Source organism: Lynx canadensis, chromosome D3 (genome assembly GCF_007474595.2).
Source record: "Lynx canadensis isolate LIC74 chromosome D3, mLynCan4.pri.v2, whole genome shotgun sequence".
Lineage (NCBI taxonomy): Eukaryota > Metazoa > Chordata > Mammalia > Carnivora > Felidae > Lynx > Lynx canadensis.
Window position 1 is genome coordinate 22,105,451 of NC_044314.2, and position 23,013 is coordinate 22,128,463.

General features: G+C 36.0%; 1 protein-coding gene across 1 annotated transcript in view; it reads right to left on the reverse strand.

The window, feature by feature from the left end:
• Positions 1 to 23,013, reverse strand: part of DCC (DCC netrin 1 receptor) — a 689,897-nt gene that overhangs the window by 380,137 nt on the left and 286,747 nt on the right. The window contains 2 exon segments of the mRNA XM_032595323.1: positions 3,978 to 4,098; positions 6,685 to 6,839. Of these exon segments, the coding sequence (XP_032451214.1) occupies positions 3,978 to 4,098; positions 6,685 to 6,839 (276 nt within the window).

Below are 23,013 nucleotides of genomic sequence, written 5' to 3' on the forward strand. Positions count from 1 at the left end.
ATGCATGTGAGAGAGAGGGAGGCAGGGAGGCAGCAGTCTAGCGCTGTGTATATGGCATCACAGTATTCCATATATACTGTTATTGATAGGACTTCCTATAGTAAGATGACTTTTTTTTAATGCCTTTGATCCTCTTGACCTGTGTACATATTTCACCTGTTAGAGTACACACATCTCAATATTTCTCCCAAATTTATTTTCTGGAGAGCAAAACAAGTCATTAACTCAGTTTAATTTAGTAGATTATGTTTACTCTATTTCCTAAGTCACTAATTGCTAGAGTGGGAATAGCTAACTGTATATAAAAGACTATGTGGAAACTTCATTAGGCTTATGTAAATATCCATTAACAATGGACACTGGCTGGAATAGGCCATTGTGTGTGCTTCAGTGAGAAGCAGATTGTTATGGCTGCCAAGAGTAACTCTCAGCCGCAAGCTTATGGACAGACCAAAGCTGAACAGCTGGCCATATGAGCCCAAAATGTGCCTCAAAATATATGGTATCCATTTATTGTTGAAACTTAAACAGAGAGGGCTATGTTCTTCCCACCGTGGTCAGCCTCATTGCTGAATTTATATTTATAGCTGGCCTCTCCACCATCTGTGCATGTGGACTACACTGCATCTCCAAGGAGTTGGAGAAGCATTATGTGGAGACCCGACTGAATAGCTGGGAAAAAGCAGTCCATCATTTATAAGGGTGTGTGTGTGTGTGTGTGTGTGTGTGTATGTACAGCAGTCACAATAGTGTCTTGCCATGCTTTCAGATTTTTATCTTCATTTTCTTTTACTTTCTGTTCTAATCTGTTGCCAAATACATTAAACACTGACCAAGAGTGCAGAATCTACTGACAATACTTTACCATCTACATGGAAGAATGAATTATCCAGATTCACAGAGGCTCGTCCCAGTGAGGAGGGAAATGACTCACCTGCCTAGGGGAGGCTTGCTCTACGTGGTAGCTTAGACCTAAACGAATCAGGGCCCGGATGGAATACAAGATGCTGGTAATAAATGGCTACCTGTTGAAATCAGAGCTTGCTGGGATAAGTGAAGCTGGAGGCTTATAACTGGTTTATCGAATGAGCTGAACTGCTAGAATATTAAGAGGAAACAGTTTCATTTTAGTCTGTGGTCCACTTTCATACACACCTTGTCAGATCTATTTCCTATCCCTGATAGCAATTTGGGCCATTCCTCTGGTCCTGGGGTCAGCTTACAATATCTTAAAAGCCTTATCTTCAGGTAATAAAAACAACAAATAACAACCACACACACACACACACACACACACACACACACACACACACAGTAAGACAGTAAGATCTAAATCAAAACACCAATCTAATGTTCAATTTAAAGTTTCTTCCCACTTATCAGAGTAGACCTGAGACCAAAAGTGAGGAAGAGCTAGTGGGACTGTCAGAGGTTTTTACAGTCTCTTAGATCTATTGTTTTCTCCTCCATTTAGATCTATTATTTTTTCCTCCTCTATGTCTCCCCCTGTCTCCAGGGTCAGACATCCAGGAGAGGATGGATTTGCTCTCAAAAGAGGAAGGCATCCACAAGCCTCTTTTTTTGTGAGGCAGCTCTGTGGGTTCTTGAGAGACTGCCACCCTTCCCTTAGGAATGCCCTCACTGGACTCTTTGCATGGTCTAGCTGGCCAATGCACCAGCTCCCCAGCTCAGCTCCCTCTCAAGTGGTGTCTCTCTTCTGGTTTGGGTAGCCTCAGCAGGCAGAACCTCTCAGGCATAATCCTTTCAAAATGTCTCCAGCCCTGCTATCTTCAAGTGCAACTCACATCTTTGTTCGTTCCCAAGCTGGAAATAGAGCTTCTCCCCACAGTCGCCTTCCCCTTTCTCTTTCCCAGCATCCTTGTGGACAGTTCCAGACAATTTCCAGCTTCTAGCTTGTGTAATTTTCCCATTTCTCACTTTTACAAGGAATTCCTAGTAAAAGATAGACACACACACACACACACACACACACACACATTCGCGCACGCACGCACACACAACCTGTTCAAGAGGTTTTCTTGGTGTCTCCACAACTTGACTTGTGTGGAAGGGAAAGTGCCCTGATTATCTCTAATCCTATGAATTCTAGCACTTCAGAGAATCCTCCATTCCTATGGGCAATTGTAGGGAATGGTCACTGGGTGTGTTTGGTCAGTGTCAACAAGTTTTAGGAGAAACTATTTCACGCCTCTTTTTAGAAATATAGGATTGCTTATCCAGCATTTCCCTCAGCTTTATGGCCATAGCTGAAAATCAAGTTTAACTAGAATTCTCTTATTCTGTGACTTGTGATAGCACCCATTACTAGCATAAATGTGGCCATACTGTCATTACTAATGAGATGGTGCACAGTTCTTAAAGCCTGGCTCACATTAGAGACTGATTTTAGATGTTTCTTTTCTCCTACTTATCCCTTACTATTTCAGCATAAGAGAATGTACTTTGTCACACAAATAATGTTACACTAACACTTAAAGCACATTAAATGGAGGGAAAATAAATAGTCCGTCAGTGAAATCGGCAATCTTGAATGAGAGTTAATTGTGCTTTTTAATTCCTAGATAATTCCTTTAGTTCCTTTACTCATCTGGGACTGTTGCTATATGGTTGCTTTTTTGGTTTCAATCAAGAAAGAAAGGGAAAGTCATCATCAAGCATTATTATGAGAGTCCAAGAGCCTTCAGATGATTGGTTAGGGATGCACAAAATATAAGGCCTTCCAAGACACATTTTAAATGATAGAAGCCAACGAAAGACTTTGTCTCATACATTTGAGTTACTTTCTATTAAACTTACTGCAGGGAAAGAGTGAGACAAGAGTGGTGAGTCATGTCAAGAGGGAGGAAATTGGTCTTGAAGAGTTGAAAGCAACATAATCAACAGGTGGTATGAAAACTTCCATAGAAGATATTAATATTTTAAAGTATTTGGATCTATATAAACAAATTTTCCACTTCTGTTTTTTTAAAAAAATGAATACTTTCGACTTTCTTTAGTGATAGAACATTTCAGAGCAGCTGACCAGTTTGTTTTTCTTTTTCTTTTCTTTTCTTTTTTCCTGACAGAATTTTTGTTGTTTGGGGGATAAGAAATATGTCTTATCATAGTTATGATAGTTTTGAATGCACCACCATATTAAACTTCCAAAAGACTATAGGACAAAATAAAATTAAAAAAAAAACTTTACAAATCATAGACAAAAGACATATCATCAAAACCTATTTATAAAAAAATAGAAAAATGGTCAAGTGATTATTTCTACTATTTCCACTGATTCAAGACCATATATATACACCATATATGGTATATATATATATATATATATATATACACACACACACACACACACACACATATATATGGCATTTATATATATATATATATATATATATATACATATGGTATTTATATATATATATATATCTCGAGAGAGAGAAATATATATATATTATACATATATATATATCGAGAGAGAGAGAAGAATATATATAAATACACACATATATATATATCTCGAGAGAGAGAAGTGTATATATATATATATATATATACACACACACACAGAGAAGTATTCTATATATAGAATAGAGAGATACTATATTCTATATTCTCTATATATATATATACATATATGTGTGTGTGTGTGTGTGTATTCTATATTTACCTGAAATATTAGAAGAAAAGCAGGCCACAAGAGGGAATAAGGTAGTAATTTAGTGGTTATTATCTTGACAACCAGAAGCACATACTGTTCATGACTATCTCATTGGATGGAGATACATACCTAGTTTTCTAGAAAGAATATGCCATCAAAACATAAATACACACCTTGATAAACTAAATAATTAAATAATTTCCAAATGACTTTGAGAGATAGGGAAAACAATGTGGATGTTACAAGTGGACCATGCATAATGGCAGCTACCAGTCCCAGAGCAAAGTTCCCCTCATCTTACCAGGCTTAGGGACAATGAGCTGTGCACTGGTCTGGGCATTTCCAGCCTCATTTTCAGCTACACATTGATAAAAGCCTTCATCTGACTTTACCACTCCAAGGATTCGTAAGTTGCTTCCTCCCTAGGGAGAAGAAAGAAGCAGGTGAAATATTTTACAAAGCAAAAACAAACAAACAAACAAAAACTCAAAGAGACAAAATGAATATAACATTTTAATAAAACTCCATAGGAGAAGCAACAAGGGAGGCCATGAGAGTTCTCAGCCTCATAGATATGTCTTATGCCACTTGGAAAATGTCACAGATTCCCAATACTCTGTCAAATCTATGTGTATCCATTTAAGCTAGTTCTGCAATAAAAACTATTCTCACAAAAATACACATCATCCTCAATACCTAAATTAGCAGCAAACAGAGAGCTCTTTTATTAAATAGGCAAGAAAAAAGTTTAGCTCAAAAGAAATTTCATTTTTTCCCTTGTTATTGAAGGAAATTTGGGTTCAGCAGCTGCTGGGGAAAAAGAAAAGAAATCAAAACACTGATTTTTGCAGCTTCTAAAAGACAAGAAATCTAGGTGGGATATTTTCTGGAAGTGTTTACCGAGAAAATAAAAGTCCAAAAATCCTTTTCAAATTGTAATTGCTTTGACATGTGCCCTTTTGGGGGATTTGGAGTGGTGGTATGCTAGATATTTTATACCATGTCCTTCTTGTTATATGGCTGAAATGCTTCACCTTCAGAAATCCATAAATTAAACACAGCAATGTTAACTCCTATTTTGTATAAATTGAGCCACCATCTTTTTCAAGGATGGATGATAAAATGATCTGGAAATAGCATTTAATTATACTAACTCAGTTTTTCTTCAATATTAGTGTAAGAATTAGTTCAGTAAGTGAGACGTGTTAAATCACTTCCCCTGAAGTCATTAAGAGATAAATATTACCTCATGGGGAATTCTTAATTGTTTTTAGTATCTTGTAGTCAATTCTCTGCTGATGTAAAATTCTTAGATAAAGCTGACTAACTTCTAATTAACAATTCTCATATAAGTTACTATTTGCACTAAATGTTACTTTGTGACAGACAATGGCTCTCAGATTTCTGCAGCTATTGGGGAAACATTTTTAAGCACAATTTAATGTGAACAGAGCTCACACTGTACATTTTCTTTTTACCTTAAGAAAAGAAACATTTAAATAGGTTGGCTGTAATGAGTCATTCTGGGAGAAAGATTATTCAAACTGTAGAAAAAAATAAATGTTGCATTTTATCATGTGTCCTTAAGGGCACTCAACAATATCCTTTATATGCAAGTAGCATATATTCTAGGCAGACACAACACATTTCAAGTTGCCCCATGGCAGGTCATTTTTAATTCAGTGGTAGTAGAAATGGCATTACACTTAAAGGAAATAATGGATTGGTGTGGCACTGAAAAGTTACATTTTTTCTCTTTCTTACTCCATTCCCAACCAATTAAACAAATGCAACTAAAAGGGGAAAATACTAACTGGTGACAAAAGTAATAAAGATATGCTTTATGGATATATTCCCTAAGAACCCTCGTGGTGTGACAAAATGCATGCATAAAGAGTTATGGAAGTTTCTGAAAGTCAACTGATCCAGCAACAAAGAGGTGGATCCACAAAGAGCACCAGTGCAAGGTCAAATAGAGCACCTGCCTGGATTGGCAGGGCACCTGTGGTCTGTTACCCTTCTGCCAGAAGACCTGGCTTACACACTCTTCTTCGACAGGTCATATCTGCATCTCAACCTAAGAGAAGTAGGCCTAAATACTCCTTCTTTAGCTACAAAGTTCTCTGATATTTGGAAAGTGCTTTTCATATTTCTCATATATTCATATCCTTGAATTCAGAACCTCCCAGGCCAACCTACACCTAAAGGAGAGCTTTCATAGAGAATTTTTTACATGAACAAAGAATTCTGCTGGTAACAGCAAAAGCAAAGCTAATAATGATAGGTATTGAGTGCTCACTGTGTACCAGGAAAACAACGTAGTATATATAATACATCATCCCTATTATCCCCCAGAGGGGATAGAATGCACTAGAACTTAGAGAAACTATAAGAACTGTTATTCTCAGCTTCAATTCTTTCCAATGTTCAGAAGTGCAACGCCATGTGAACTCTGGATCTCCATGGCTTTGCTACCAAGGCAACTACCACTGTCATTGTTACTGTCACTACATCCTTTTCTACTGCTCTAGTAGGATCAGCTGTCCTATTTGGAATGGTAGCAAAAAAAAAAAAAATGCCTGTATTATGGAAGTAAGACTACAATAATCATAAGTTGAAGCAAATGATCTTGTTGAAACTTTATTATAAAGGGTAAAAGTCAAAGAAGTAAGATATTCTTGGCTTCATATAGTTTAGGAGTAGGTTCTAAACTCTGTTCTCCTAAGAACCAGCAATGAGAATAGTTGGAAACATAGTCTTGGGTCCTCTGTATTTTCCATTGTTTGTTTATTTAAAACCTTGTCTGTAAAACAAGGGGGCTGGGCTGTTTGATCATTCTTTTTCAACTAAAAAATTTTAACTCTAGAAAATCATTTACTTTACTAGAAAAATTTTAACACATCATAAAAATTCCAAACAGGAACACTCTTCCCAGGAAAGAAAAATGACTGAAAAGATAGGAAACAATGAATGGGATTGTAAAGCTAATATGAAAAGAAGATAGTTACCACTATTTGAAAATAATCACTAGGAATGACCACATCTCCATTCTTCATCCAATTCACAGTGGGCACAGGCTTTCCAGAGACGGAACATTCAAACTCAATATCCATGCTTTCATAGGCATACAGGTTGGAAGGGTGATTTAAAAACCATGGCGGAACTGCAAAGACAGAAAACAAAAGTAAGCGGATGAGAATATGAACCAGCATGCTAAGGTCTTTGCCCAGTAAGATGCACTGAACAGGAATGGAGAATATTTGTAATTCAAATAATTCCCTGAAACTCTTAGTTTGTTATACAGAAACCACTGTAGAATGCATCTTCCCTCTTCCAAACACAGTTAAACAGTTGTAGTTAGTGGTGTTTTGCTGCAGGAAAGAACAAGAACAAAAAAATTGCTTTTGGAGAAAATATTATATAGGTAGTAAACATTCTGAATACCTAAGTATTTGTATCCAATTGACTTACATAAAGGATACTGAACAGTGCATAAAGCTATGGAAACTTAACCTGATTAAATAAAGGGAAGCTGATAAATCTGAGAAAACCCAGACCGCGAGAGAAGAAAGCCTGGTGTCTGTAATTCTAGAATTTCACTGGGATTTAGTTAATGTGATGGACTCATTCCCTGTTGAAACTGGCTGTGATGATAGGCACAAAGAAATGACTATCACCTTTACTGTGGACACATTCCTATTGTCTTAGCAATTATCTATTGTGGCACATAACTGCACTGCATTATTATTTTCCCAGCATGATATGTGATATACTAATTTAATTTAATGTCTTAATTGCCATAATACTAGTTACTCTATGATGGAAATTTGTCATTGAAAGAAAATTACAAATAAAATATAGCACACCTTTGCTAATGAATCTCTCAGGCTTGGTCCATCAAAACCCTGCCTAAGAGAGGTAAATTTTAAAAAGAAATGTTCATTCTCTTCCATTGGGAGTCTTAAAGTGATGTTAGATTTGAATATTCATATTGCCTTGAGACTCAGGTTAAATTCACAGTGAAATAGCAGCCTTGATCCTGTTTTCACATAAGACATGGACATGCATTTTTAGTAGCCATTTTTAAAGTTAGATTGCATTTCTGTCATTGCTGTTGCTATGCTCAGTGAGTAAGGAGTGCCTAATTTTTGCTCATTTAACAGTATATTTTGCTCTCTCTGACTGCCATCAGCTCTTTCAAACCACCACTGACTTCACAGTCAACTTGCAAACATTGATGATGGTTCTGGAAAAATGGGAGAGCCAGTGGAAAGTGTCCCAGGTTCAAGTCCTAGTTTTTCTACTGAAGATCTTGGAAATCTGTGTCTCTCTCCCTCTTTTTCTCTGTCTCTCCCTTTCTCTCTGTCTCTTCCTCCTCCCTCTCTCGCTACCTTATTTTCCTGATTTTTAACTAAATATTTGGACCTTTAGTACTACACAACTTTAAAATTCTTTAATCTTTCACATGGGCAAATTGATTTGTATGACTCAGCTGGGATGCATTAATATTCACAGACTAAACATATGGAAAAAATGTGTCAGATAGCTTTTCTAAAAAGAACATATCCCCATTATATACAGAGCTGAAATTATTTATTTATAATTGATAATATTAGTAAGAGACTGTTTTTATCCCTTAACCAAACTCATTGACAATGAACCAAAAGGCATCAGAAACATTTATTGAATGACTCTCTAAGCAAATATGTCAGTTGTCTGTTGGATTCTGTTCTCAATTTTATCACAGATTTTGATCAACTATTTATTTACTTGCAAATAGCCAATATTTATTGTAGGCTGACCGTTTATAATTTATTAGGCTAAGAACTTTATATTTATTATATTCACCACACCTAAGGCTTTGTGATTCCCATTTTACAAAGATGCTGAGGTACAAGGAGTTGAACTAACTTTCTCCAAATCATGCTACTTGTAGACCATGGAGCCAGACAGGCTGACTCCCCTGCCTACATTATGAACTACTTTGTAATAATTGTCTCTTTTGCCACTTAAAAATGCAGGTGGAAGAATAACTCATTAACATTCCTGAAGCCTCAAAGATAATAAAGATAAATAATTAGAGCTATTAAAAAATATATAATACCATGTTGTCTATTCTTCTTCCCCCTTTAAGACCTTCTAACCTGGGGCCATGAAAACTTCTTGAATCCTCCCATTCTTAGTGTTCACTTTCATCAGAATTCCTGATATCACTTAGGCCTATTTCAGAGTTTTCAAACTGTGAGTGACATCCATTCATGGAATGGCAAATTCATTTTTGGAGTTGAGACTAAAATTTAAATATATATGCATGTAAATATGTACATATACATAAACATATACAGATATACACATAAATATCCAGTTACACTTCATTTTATTGTACTTCATTTAATTGAGCTCTATTGTGCTTCCCTGACCCCAGATTTTTTACAAATTGAAGGTTTTGTGGCCACCCAGCGTTGAGGAAGCCTATTGGCACCAGTTTTCCAACAACATCTACTCCCTTCCTGTCTTTGTGTCACGTTTTGGTAATTCTTGCAATATTTCAAATGTTTTCATTATTATTATGTTTGTTAATACAAACTGGTCATCTATGATCAGTGATCTCTGATGTTACTACTGTAATTATTTTGGGGTACCATGAACCACATGCATGTAAGATGGTGAAATTAATGAATAAATGTTGTATGTGTTCTGACTGTTCCACAGACCAGCCACCCCCCTATATTTCTCCTTCCTTTTGGGCTTCTCTATTCCCTAAGACATAGAAGTATTGAAATTAGGTCAGTTAATAATCCTATAATGGCCTGTGAGTGTTCATGTGAAAGGAAGAGTCACACATGTCTCTTCCCTTAAATCAACAGCTAGAAGCGATTAAGCTTAATGAAGAAGGCATGCTGAAAGATGAGACAGCCTAAAAGCTAGGTCTCTTGTGTCAAACATTCAACTTGTGGATGCAAATCAAAAGTTCTCAACGGAAATTAAAAGCTGTACTTCAGTGAACACACATATGATAAGAAAGTGATAAAGTCTTATCACTGATATAAAGTTTTAGAGATCTGGATAGAAGATCAAACCAGCCACAGCATTCCCTTAAACCAAAGGCTAATATAGAGAAAGGCCCTAACTCTCTTCAGTTCTGTGAAGGCTGAGAGAGGTGATGAAGCTACAGAAGAAAACTTTGAAGCTAGCAGAGGTTGTTTCATGAGGTTTAAGGAAAGAAGCCATCTCCACAACATAAAGGTGCAAGGTGAAACAGCAAGTGGTGATGTAGAAGCTACAGCAAGTTATCCAGAATATCTAGCTAAAATCATTAATGAAGGTATCTACATTAAACAACAGATTTTCAATGTAGACAAAATGGCTTTATATTGGAAGATGCCACCTATGACTTTAATAGCTAGTGAGGAGAAGTCAATGCCTGGCTTCAAAGCTTCAAAAGACAGGCTGACTCTCTTTTTAGGGGCTGATGCAGCTGGTACCTTGAAGTTGAAGCCAGTGCTCATTGCCATTCTAAGAATCCTAGAACACTTAAGAATTATTCAATCTAATCTGCCTGTGCTCTATAAATAAACAGTCCGGATGACAGCACATCTGTTAACAACTTGGTTTACTGAATATTTTAAATCTTCTGTTGAGAGAAAAAAGATTTCTCTCAAAAGATCACTACTCTGACAATGCACCTGGTCACCCAAGAGCTCTGATGGAAATACACAATCAGATTAATGTTTTCAAGCCCGCTAATCTAATATCCATTCTGCAGTCCATGGATCAATGAGTAATTTTAACTTTCAAGTCTTATTTAAGAAATACATTTTGTAAGGCTATAACTACCATAGATAGTGCCTCCTCTGAAGGATCTGGGAAAAGTCAATTGCAAATCTTTTGGAAAGTATTCATCATTCTAGATTGCCATTAAGAAAATTTGTGCTTCATGGGAAAATGTCAAAATAACAAAACTAATAAGAGTGTGGAAGAATTTGATTCCAATCTTCATGGATGACTTGGAGGGGCTCAAGACCTTAGTGGAGAAAGTAATTGTAAATGTGGTGGAAACAGCAAGAGAAATAGAATTGGAAATGGAGCTTGAAAATGTGACTAACTGCCACAACATTATGATAAAATTTGAGTGGAAGAGAAGTTGCTTCTTATGGATGAGCAAACAAAGTGGTTTCTTGAGATGGAATCTACTCCTAGTGAAGATGCTATGAAGACTGTTGAAATGACAATACAGAGTTTAGAATATTACATGAACTTAGCTGACAAAGCAGCCTGAGGGTTTGAAGGGACTGACTCCAATTTTGAAAGAAGTTCCTCTGTGGGTAAAATGCTATCAAATAGCATCACAAATAGCTACAGAAAAATTATGCGTGAAAGGAAAAAATCAACTGTTGCAGCAAACTTGGTCATATTTGAAGAAATTTCCACAACCACTGTAGCCTTCAGCAACCACCATCCCAATCACTAGGTAGCCATCAACATCAAGGCAAGACCCTCCACCAGCAAAAAGATTACAACCCACCGAAAGCTCAGGTGATGGTTACCATTAAAGATTAAGGTAGCTAGTACATCATTTTTTTTAGACTTAATGCTATTTTATACTTAATAAACCATAGCATTGTGTAAAAAAACCTTTCACATGCAGTAGGAAACCAAAAGATTCATTTGACTCACTTTATGGCACTACTGACTTTATTATGGGACCTGGGAGAGAATATATACATACACAGAGAGATATGCATATGTGTGTGTTTGTACACATATATATTTAGGTATGCATGCTTGTGTGTGTGTGTGTGTGTGTGTGTGTGTGTATATACACAAATATTTGTATATATATGTATATGTTTGTATATATGTATCTAGGGAGTGGGGGTGGAAGGAAGAGTAGAATAGGAATCAAACAGTATAGAAGAAGAGAAAAGGAAGATAGGAGAATTTTAAATCTATACTCAACAAAAGCAAAGGAAAGAGAAGTTTCAAGAACCCACATGATGGGACCAGATCTTCCAAAGTGGATCATAGCAAATCTTCAAAACCTTCTGTTTTATTGATTAATAAAATATAGTGACTCTGATTAGTTAATGGAATAATTTGACTTAAGTATAAAATTATAATTGTAAAACAATAAACACCAAGGATGCCTCAATGTTTTTTTCCTACTTCCAAATATGTACATGAGTCACGATCTATAATCTGTAATTTTCTCTTATTCCTTAGGCTTTCAGCATTACACTGGATACCTCGTCCTCCCTGGCTGCCTTAATACCTTCATTTCTATATCAGGTTTTCCAACTTTCACCATATACCAGACAGTAAATGAGGAAGAAAAAGTAGCTGCCCTCATTTAGATGGGAACGTTGAAACATGAAACAATACCACACCATCAGAAATGTGTCTAACTTTCACGTTTTCTGAAAATATACTGTCTAACTTGGGCAGCGTTGCCAGTCATGAGTAATTTTGTGGTAAGAACAAGGGCTAATGATTTCTTTTCATATCTCAATGCCTGTCACAGAGCCTCATCCCCAGCACACATTCAGCAAAGATCTGCTGACGGTGCTTATAAGAACTCAAACAATAAAATACACACTTTCCCTTTTGCTGTGGCAATATTAGTATAAGATGATGAGGAGGAGTTTTGACAATGTCATGGAAACTACATAACTAACAAAATATTATTTTATTGTTGTGGAAAATAAAACATCAATGAATCATGAGAAAAAAAATAAAGAACAAAGAATTGGCTAACTGGAGAAAGGGCTAAGTATTTGTTATATTGGATACCTTTTCAAAATATTCCTAAAATTCTTCCTCGTTTGGGCAAAAGGAATTAAAATAAATATAGAATTCAGGAGACAGTTTTGAAAAGGTCTAAATAAAAAAGGCTAGGTTGGATTAGAAATTACATAAAAGTTTTTCAATCTTGCTTTAAATAATGCATAACCAAACTGCTACCTGTTTTCCTGAAACTACTGTCCACATATCCCTTACAAAAATCCTCGGTTTTAATTTAACAATCCTACCTGGTCCTTTTCTAGCCCGTCTTTGTTCATTCTGTTTTCTCTTCCTGAACTGTTTTTCATTTTGTCTTAGAGTGCAGACATCCTACCTATCCGTGAACCCACTTCTCCAAAAGTGTCACCTTAATTTTTCTTTTTGTAAAATTTTATCTCCTTTTAGAAACCCCAGTGGTATTTATTTTGGCTGATTTTATGGCACTTTGATATGGTTACTTAGCAACAGTTTGTAACTTGTTAGGGAAAGACGCTCTGTCATGCTAACATCAATTCAACCTATTGTTTAATATATTTTTGATGATGACACTATTCTGGGAGAGAGTGAACAAAAGAAGTTTACCCACTTTTTTTCTCTTCTTATTTGATCCCTTTGTCTTTCTCTGTTGATGAACAAACTAGAATCTGCTGCCTGGAATTTAGGATCACAGCACTGGAGTTGTATATTCTCAACATAAAGTGCAACTGGGACGAGAGAAGGAATATGAATTATCAGTCACTGTGGGTATGTGTCATCAGCATTTTCTGATCATGGATCCTTGCCTGGAATTGCATTCCTCAGAGGATACGATTTCTATTTATTCTCTAAAGGGCAACTCAAATACTCCTTTTCCCATGACATTTTGTCTTTTGTGAATCGGACAATGGATTTTCCTGCTTCTTGTAGTGCTCTCTCTCTGTGCCCAGTTTTTATACCACTTATTGTTTTAAGATATATTTCACATGTATCATTATTTACCAACCACAAAATGGATTCTTAAAGATGGTGTCTGAAGCATATGCTCTCTCTTTTAATGTCAATATTACACAATAACCCCTCCCTTCCACCCTCGTGGAAGGAATAACTTTACTTTAAACTATTTGGTGGGTAGCAATTTTTTAATGATTAATAAAAATGGAGTACTGTGAATTTGCAAGTTTATCAAATAGTGCCATTTACATAGTACTAATCTATTAATCCATTAATTATTAATCCATTAATCCTGAGAATTGCATACAATGCTACAACAATTTCAGGCAAGATACTGATTTTAGTTATACTGTCTTTGAGTAGAATAAAAATTCATGACCAGAAATAAATTACTCAAATTTCCCTCAGATGTTAGTTTCTCAGGATCTTCTAAAGTACTTACAGTATATATATAAAAAATTATTTTTATTAGGTGGCTGAGGGAATAAGGAATAATGACCCAGAGTGTCTAATAAGCAACAGGAATATGGAAAAAATATGATTTGTTCTTGAAAGTGTTTATCATACTTCGAAATGACTAATACTTGAGAAAATCCTCTATCCTGAAATCGTTAGACTTGTATAACTAAATTTTATATTTTGAAAATTTTTTTGTTTATTTATTTTTGAAAGAGAGACGGAGTGTGAGCAGGGGAGGGGCAGAGAGAGACATAGATACAGAATCCAAAGCAGGCTTGGGGCTCCAAACCATCAGCACAGAGCCTGATGAGGGGCTCAAACACATGAACTGCGAGATCATCACCTGAGCCAAAGTTGGACGCTTAACTGACTGAGCCACCCAGGAGACCCTATAACTAGATCTTAAATTTGAGTAAAAGTTTTCTGTAAATTTACTTGGTTTCCTCCTAAGAGTTTCTATGCTATGACTTGTCATTTAAATTTTGTAGAGGAAAATTTCTTTTATAGTATCAACCTCAAAGTCATCAGCAATAAACTAAACAGCATTTTGATTTTTATTTCATATAATAGATGCCTCATAAGTATTTTCAGGAATGTCCCATATCACTCCTTAATCTTTAGCCTTGGCTTCTAGTATTTTTATTTTTAGATAAGTTATTTGGCTATTCTTTTTCCGTTGTTTAGGTATGTAATAAAATTACCTTGATTTTGAGAAGATTCTCTACATTCTAAAGATTTACCATAACTCTGAAATTGCAGATAATGCATTTTCAAAGTTTGTTTTGAGAGAGAGAGAGACAGACAGACAGGCAGACAGAGAGGGGTTGAGCTGGGGAGAGGCAGAGGGAGAGAGAGAATCCCAAGTCAGCTCCATGCTGTCAGCACAGAGCCTCATCCCAGCAGGGCTCATCCCAGGAACTGTGAGATTATGAGCTGAGCTAAACTCAAGATTTGGACACTTAAATGAGGGAGCCGCCCAGGTGCCCCAAGAATGCATTTGTAAAGCCAGGCATGTGGTTTAAATAAACACTACGCAGCACAAATTACTTTGGTGAATGACAAAAAATAATCGAGGAAAAAAACAGATCGGTGACTTTATTAGGAGGAAAATAAAAACTAGCATCATCCTTGAGTGGCTGCATTTCCACTCTGAGAACACTGGACAGTCAGCTAAGTTTCCCTGGAGCCAAACAGCTCTCTCCAGTGTTCCCAGGCCCTTTGAAGTTAGTTAATTTGTCCTTGAAATAGTGGGCATAACCCCTTCAGTCTTCTCTTAAATGCAAATATTTGAAGAGGCAGACCACACCAAATGTCTAACAACAAATCAGACTACTTCAGTATCCAAAACAAATAGGCTCTTTGAAGTGCCTATTACAATTGTATCAACAGATAATTTCACTTAAGGACCCATATTTTCATATGTAATTACATTCAGATTACTACAAAAGAGGTAGATTACTACAAAAGAGGCCAGATTGAATGCAGGTTTAGAGATAACATATCCTAGCAGGGGAGGGGAAATAATCTATCAATTCAGGCTTTCATGTTAAGTCCCTCAGAAAAATCCTAGTTTTATAGAATAATGTTTCTAAAAGGACTACCCAATTTATAGATTAGAAATTGTTTTCCTATTCCATAGTTTTAATTCTTCTTGCACTACCTTTTGTTGCCAGTAACTTTCTTTCAGCTAACTTGATTTTTTTTTTTTTAATTTTTTTTTTCAACGTTTATTTATTTTTGGGACAGAGAGAGACAGAGCATGAACGGGGGAGGGGCAGAGAGAGAGGGAGACACAGAATCGGAAACAGGCTCCAGGCTCTGAGCCATCAGCCCAGAGCCTGACGCGGGGCTCGAACTCAGGGACCGCGAGATCGTGACCTGGCTGAAGTCGGACGCTTAACCGACTGCGCCACCCAGGCGCCCCTATAGAATAATGTTTCTAAAAGGACTACCCAATTTATAGATTAGAAATTGTTTTCCTATTCCATAGTTTTAATTCTTCTTGCACTACCTTTTGTTGCCAGTAACTTTCTTTCAGCTAACTTGATCTTTAAATGCATAATCCTCCTTCTCCTTTTTGAACAAGGAGCTATGTGATGTATCTCGGCCCAATTCAACACTTCTATCCAGGTCTTTTCTTATGTGACAAGAGACTTGAAGTCTGCTGAATACTGCTCTCTAGTTTGCGTTTTCCTTCCTACACATCTGTCCTCCCCCGTAGGACTGGGTGTTGAGATTTGCATTTCATTTTCTATTTAAGTTGTCTCTCACACATACCTGTCTGTACTCTCCTAAAAAATTTAGGTTGGTTTCTAACCTTAAATGACTAGAAGGTTTTCTGCATTGGAAACAAAAGCACACTTGAGCTTTAACTATTAATATTGACTGGGGTTCCCACTCTGGAAAAAAAGGGTTTTTAAGCTATGGATTTTCTTCTTAGCATTTTCCCTTTTAAGAAATATTTCAATCTAGTGCATCAGTGATCATTTCCACAGAGAGACAGAGAGAAAGGGTGGCAGGGAATGGAGAGATAGGCAGGCAGGTTTGGGTTCTTTTAACAACTGCTAGAATGAACATTACCTTTTTTATTTTTCTGACTAAGCCTAAGTGGTATATTTAATTATACATATGGTGTGTTTAATTATATATATAAATATGTATTTTATATAATAATATAAATCTTATAAATATATATAATAAAAATATAATATATATTTATATAATATAAAATTATATAAAAATACATAAAATCTATATATATAGACATATATAAATGATATATTTACTTATATTTATATTTACTTATAAATATATACATTTGTATATATATAAATATAGATGATATATTTACTTCTGTGTGACACTATATATGTATGTATGTATATCTATATATCTATATCTATATCTATATCTATATCTATCTATATATCTATACACTAAACACTAAACACTAACTGACCAAAAACAACCAGCAGATGAAACAACAATTTCTTCCATTGTGGCATCAATCTGACTGTGAATCCACTAAGCTACTAGCTTCTTAAGAATGGGGACTGCCTTACCAACTCTGTGTCCTTAAGGACAAGCATGGGATAGGTGCAAATAAGCATTATTTAGGCTTGGGTGTGGCTCGGGCTTAATAGGACAACCCCCTGGCATTCATTCATTTTCTGGCTGCAACTGAGTAATAGCTATGAAAAATCTAGATGAGGAACAACATTTAAGACATAAGAGTATACTTTTCTTCAAAGTTTATTACAATAGGACATTAGAAGCATCAACTATAAGCTATTCTGCTGTAGCTGGCAAAGACACTATTTTCATCACCTTAGAGAAATGAAAACTTAGACCTTTTGCTTTCATTTTCTACACCATCAGTACTTCTCATTGTGAACACAATACACCAAAAAATTCCTCCTCCTACCTAAAAATTCTGGTCTGCGTGCTGTGGGGGATGAAGAACACCTTATCTTCAACCTTTACTTTAGAGTCCTTTATATAGGCTTGGCAATTATTTTCTCTCTCTCCTCACAATTTTCTTTATCCAGACAAATAATCCCATTACCCTTCCTCCGTTCCAGCTCTTCCTGCAATCATGGTTCCTTCTCTATAAATCCAGACTGAATTTTCCATTTCTTCTTTAGTTGTGGAGCCTACGACCAATTGGTAGATGATGTTGTGAGGCTCAAACCAGTGCTGAAAATAGCTCAAGGTCCCAATCTATATGCTTACTGATGTTACTGCCATGCCTTTGGAATGATTTGTGTGCTATCAATCAAGCCTTCAGTAGATACTGGCAACTCTCCAACAATTAAGTTTGTGTGTATAGGCACACACACATAAAAACGTGTATGTGTATGTATATGTAAGTATAAATACATATTTTAATATATGTATTTCTATATATTCGTATATATTTGTGTTCCCAGAAATTTCTATGTAAACAATATCATCACAGAGAATACCATTTTAAAATGTCTTATATATACATAAACACATAAAATTATACATCTACATATATATAATTTATAAACATCCTTGTCAATTTTTAATTTTAGTTATGAAGGAAATGAACACATGTTGACAAGATAAAATGTTAATTCACATATGTTGCATGATGACAGAAGTAATAAATATATAAAATAGGTTATCCAGTTCCAACACTGCATCCTGACAGGAATTTTAGAGCTATCATTTTTCCCTCGGTTAAATGTTTTCTAGCTTTCTTGGTATTTGAGAGTAAAAGATGTAGGTATTTTAAAAGTCTAAAAAATGTTTCTGACATGCATGAGAACTATTTCTATGTATTTTCAAATGTACTCTGAAGAGTTACAATAAATTACAGAAGAAAAATTATTTTTCAAGTTGCTTGTTAGTTGTAGATATTCAGTGAGGGAATCTTTCAACACCTTCAACTGAGAAAATGATGGATTCTGACACATAACTAATTTCTCGCCCCCAAAACCTAATGAAATAAGCTTAAGTCCCAGAGCACACTCATGCACGTACATAAATATCAACAACAAATAAAAAAAAAAAGTATAGTTAAATGAAAAAAAAATCAAAACAGGCATTTCTGGAACAGAGCAGAAAGGCAGATTAGGATTGAATTCCTTATCTGTTTTTAAGCCCCAGAAACAACTCTGAAGTTTGGGGAAAAGCCTAAGAATTCTCAATAATACCTCCAAACCTGAATCAGTGCAAAACCTGTGAATACAGCCTTCTGCTTCTCCTTTTCTGAGAGAGGAGGGTTGTCCTCCTGGAGGACAGCTGGAGGGCTGTTGAAGTGATACACAGGAGATGAAGGTGACTAAGGTGAAGATGCTTGGGCTAACAGTGAGCTGAAGACTTGGCCGGAAACCTAAGGACCAGGCCTCCCACGTTGTAAGGGAACAGGAACAGCATCAGCCATAATATGTTGCTTCAATTGCACTCACTCCCTAATCATTCCCCTTCGTTCTTAAAAAGAGCACAAAGCCTCAAATCTCCAGCCTTCAAACTGGAGTCCAGAGGGGTAAGGCAGGGTGGTAAATAAGTCTACATGTAATTTGTACTGTATTAGAGCAAATAGTTTCTGGACAGAGCTACCCATGTATGAGCTTGTACATAAGAAATATGGAAATGCTACAGCCAACAATAATGTGAGACAGACACAGAGACATAGAGATGGAGAGAAAGGTGGTTGGGTAAAAGGAGAGAGAAAAACAAAGCTCCCTATTGAGAAGAGAATATAAGGACAGGAATGGAAGGAAATTGCTCAAGTTGCTTTATACAATGGCTTCATGGAATATGAAAATTAATTCAATATAACTAGAGGCCAAAGACTAGATGATAAAATGGCAGAACGAAACAAAAAGGGAGATAGTGGAACTAAAGAAACAAATCAAGGACCAAACAACATCATTAGAGACTGGCGCCAATACATACATTAAAAAGTACAAATAACATAATAAACACTACTAAAAATCAAGTTACCAACATACAGGAGATCTGAGATAATCACAGTGAATGTAGATGAAAAAAGCCAAGGGTCTAAAATAACACAAAGCTCGTATAGAAAGAAGCAGAAATGATCCAATAAGGTAACTGGAATTCTGATGTAGCAAGCCCAAAAATGTATACATTCAAAGCCCACAAAAGATATATTTAAAGATAAAATAATAGAACATTTTCCTTGAAAACTAAATCTGAATTTTCAGATTCAAAGTCTTTACCATGTTCCTAGGAAATTAAATACATAATTCCTGATAGTGAGACATCTCATTTGGGCTATTGAATCTGGAGGATAAAGTAATATATGAACATCCAGACAGAAAAATAAAAATCAAATCATTCTATATGAGGTAAGGGGGAATCAGACTCCCATATATCCAATGTAGCAGAAGACAACGGAGCAATATTACCCAAGAGTATTATACATGAGCCTTTCTATATAAAGCCACATTCTCAGTTATGAAGGTACTCAGAAAATGTAGCACTTTCTAAAGTAAGTCTGACAACAAAATCCAGGCAATTAAAAGTACCATCAAAATAAAAAGTTAGACAACCATGATGAATGTGATGAGTATTGACAACATCTCTATACAGAAATAAAATAAACACAATGAAACTATGGTTACTGATGAGAATTCAATTGTTATAACCTGAACAGGAGACAACTAACACTGTAACAACCAAAATCAGAGGGTGGGGAATGAGATGGATGAGTGAGGATGTTAACCCCGCTGTGAAGAAGTGCTGTCTTGATGGCAGGAATTTAAACTGTTCTGCACTGAAATAAAACATGAACTTACAAAGACTAAAAACAGTATCTACAGCTGCATCACACTGTCATAAATGTATTTCTACCTAGCAACTATTCCTGTACATAGAAGGATATATGGGATACTGAGAGTTAGGGAGATTTTTTAATTCAGATAGGTTATTTTCACAAAGTTTAAAAAGTGAATTTTTTTTCCAAAACAATTTTTTTTAAAAAGACTGGGAAGAAAAATTTTAAGACATTATAGTGGTTATGGAGGTATGTATATATCTTCTTTCCTTGTTAAAAATTTCTCTTCCTTCCTTCCTTCTTTCCTTCCTTCATTTATTTAATTCTTTTTTTAGTAGGTTTCTGCCCAGTGCAGAGTCCAATGTGGGGCTTGAACTCATGACCCTGAGATCAAGACCTGAACTGAGATAAAAAGAGTCAGACACCTAACTGACTGACTCACCCAGGCACCTCTAATTGTTAAAAATTCCTAATGATTAAAAAAGGTGACTCAACATCTATTTTCAGGAGGTGCCTAGGTGGCTCATGTCAGTTAAGCATCCAGTTCTTGATTTCAGCTCAGGTCATGATCCTACCATCCTGGGATCAGTCCTGCATCAGGCTCTGCACTTGGTGTGAAGCCTGCTTGGGTCCTCTTTCTCTCCCTCTACCCCTGTCTGTCTTTCCCCCTCATGCATACTCTCTCACTTTCTCTCAAAATAAATAAATAAATAAACATTAAAAACATTCTATCTTCAGAAGGACTCACTACTATCGCTTTAAATAAAAGAACCCACTGGCAATTCTCTTTTTTTTAAGTTTATTTTTATTTATTTTGAGAAAGATACAGAGGGAAAGTAGGGGAGGGGCAGAGAGAGAAGGAGAGAGAATCCTTCACAGTGCCAACAAAGAGCCCGATGCCAGGCTTGAACTCACGAACCGTGAGATCATGACAAAATCAAGAGTCAGTTGCTTAACCAACTGAGCCACCCAGGCACCCCCCACTGGAAATTCTAAGAGCTTTCATAAATAGTACACATGATAATCACATTTACTCTCTGTCTTTTTTTTTTTTTCTTTAAAGTCATACTTCTCCACTGGGGCTTAGAAGAACTTCAGAGGAACTTGTTGCTGGTGACAAGACCACATCAACTAACTCTTGAGGAAATCATATGGAGGAAAGAGCAATGCAAAGTTTTCTACCACAAATTTGCTGAAGGGAGACTATTTACAGGATGACCCATGAAAACTGCTGTATGACAGCAAGAACAGTCAGGAACTCTGACTCCTGGCTCTGGTCCCACTGTAGGGACATATGGACACTCAGCAATTAACTGAACTTTTGTTGACTTCAGTTTCTTACTCTGAAAATTTAGAGGATTGAATGGAATCTCTATTTTCAAATTCTCTGAAATTCCTTCAAGTGTTACTGGGGAGGGGATGGCTGTGAAGTTACTCCCCACCCCTGTAAAACCTTCAAGGAAAAGACCTCCAGGTTGACCAACAATAAATGTGGAGCTTCTGTATTGACTGAAAGCTGCATGAGAATATTCTCTGCTGCTAAAACAAAGTAAATTATCCCCAAGCTTTTTTTCAGCCTTAAAATTTTGTGAGTCTAACATGAGAGTATATATGGCTAGTCCAATGCTGTTCAGCATGAACAGTTTATATAGAGTTGATTTAGCAAAGAAAGAACAAGGAAAATAAAGTTGTCAGTTTGCTTTTTATTCTGCCACTAAAATAATATTTGGCTAGCATTAATGCATTGCTTGAAACAATAAATACCAACCTAAGCGTCTCATAAAAATCACAGGAAGTGACTCAAAGGCAGGTCAAGGGTAATTAGTTCAATGCCTTGCTGCAAAATGACAGTATTCCTTTCATACTAACACTTAGAAATGACTTACTTTTAAGATTACTTGGTAAAAGAGTACTTCCAGCATTGATTATATTCTAATTTTGAGACTCTATCTGCTTTTTTCATTCCTGCATTTTGGCCTCAAGAGACAGCTATCTCCCTACAGATAAGACCAAACTTCATGGTAATTTCATTTATAAAGATAAGCGTGGATATCAGAAACCATGGAAAAAGCATATGTATGTGTGTGTGTGTGTGTGTGTGTGTGTGTGTGTTTTAAGATGTATAAAATCCTTCCACAGACAACCCATGTAAACTGGAATGCCTTCTTGCACAGTGAATGGAAATATTCTGTTTGAACATTTTGCCCGATACTTAAATAACAAAGAAGGAATGCTTACTAAAGTCTGTGTACAATTCCTAGTGCTAAGTTGGATTTAAAAACTTGGATTTCATAAAATTCATCTCAGTTGGAAAGAACTGTTATCAAATATTAAAATACAATGTATTAAGGGCAAATGATAAAGGCATGCATTAGAATAAAAACAGCAAAATCTACTACATATTTAACAGCAGTTTATATTAAAGGGATCTAGGAATTTTGTTGACTGGTAAGAATTCTAATCTTAGGAACCCTGCCCTGGGTCTTAACACTTTATGCAAGTTACCCTGCATACTATAAAAAAATACACATATGCATGTGCACATGTATGTGAACGTGCATGTTAAAGAATATTTACCAGCTTTGTCACTGGGATCTGGCAGTCAGTGCTGGCACAGAACAATTCATTACCCTAAACATCCTCTCCTGTGACTAATATTTTTCAAACCTCAGGAAAATACTTCTCCATTGCCTCCCCTCTGCTCACCAAATATAAGGGCCAAATGTAAGGCTAAGAAGTGCTGTGCTTCTACATTTTTGTCCTTGCATTTCATAGTAAAATCTTGTTGCACACAAAAGCTCACTGGGAAATGGCTGAAAAGCAAAGCTTGAGAAAATATTTTATGGTATTTTTCAAATATTACAGAATGCTTCCTATCTCTTCTCATTCCCAGAAG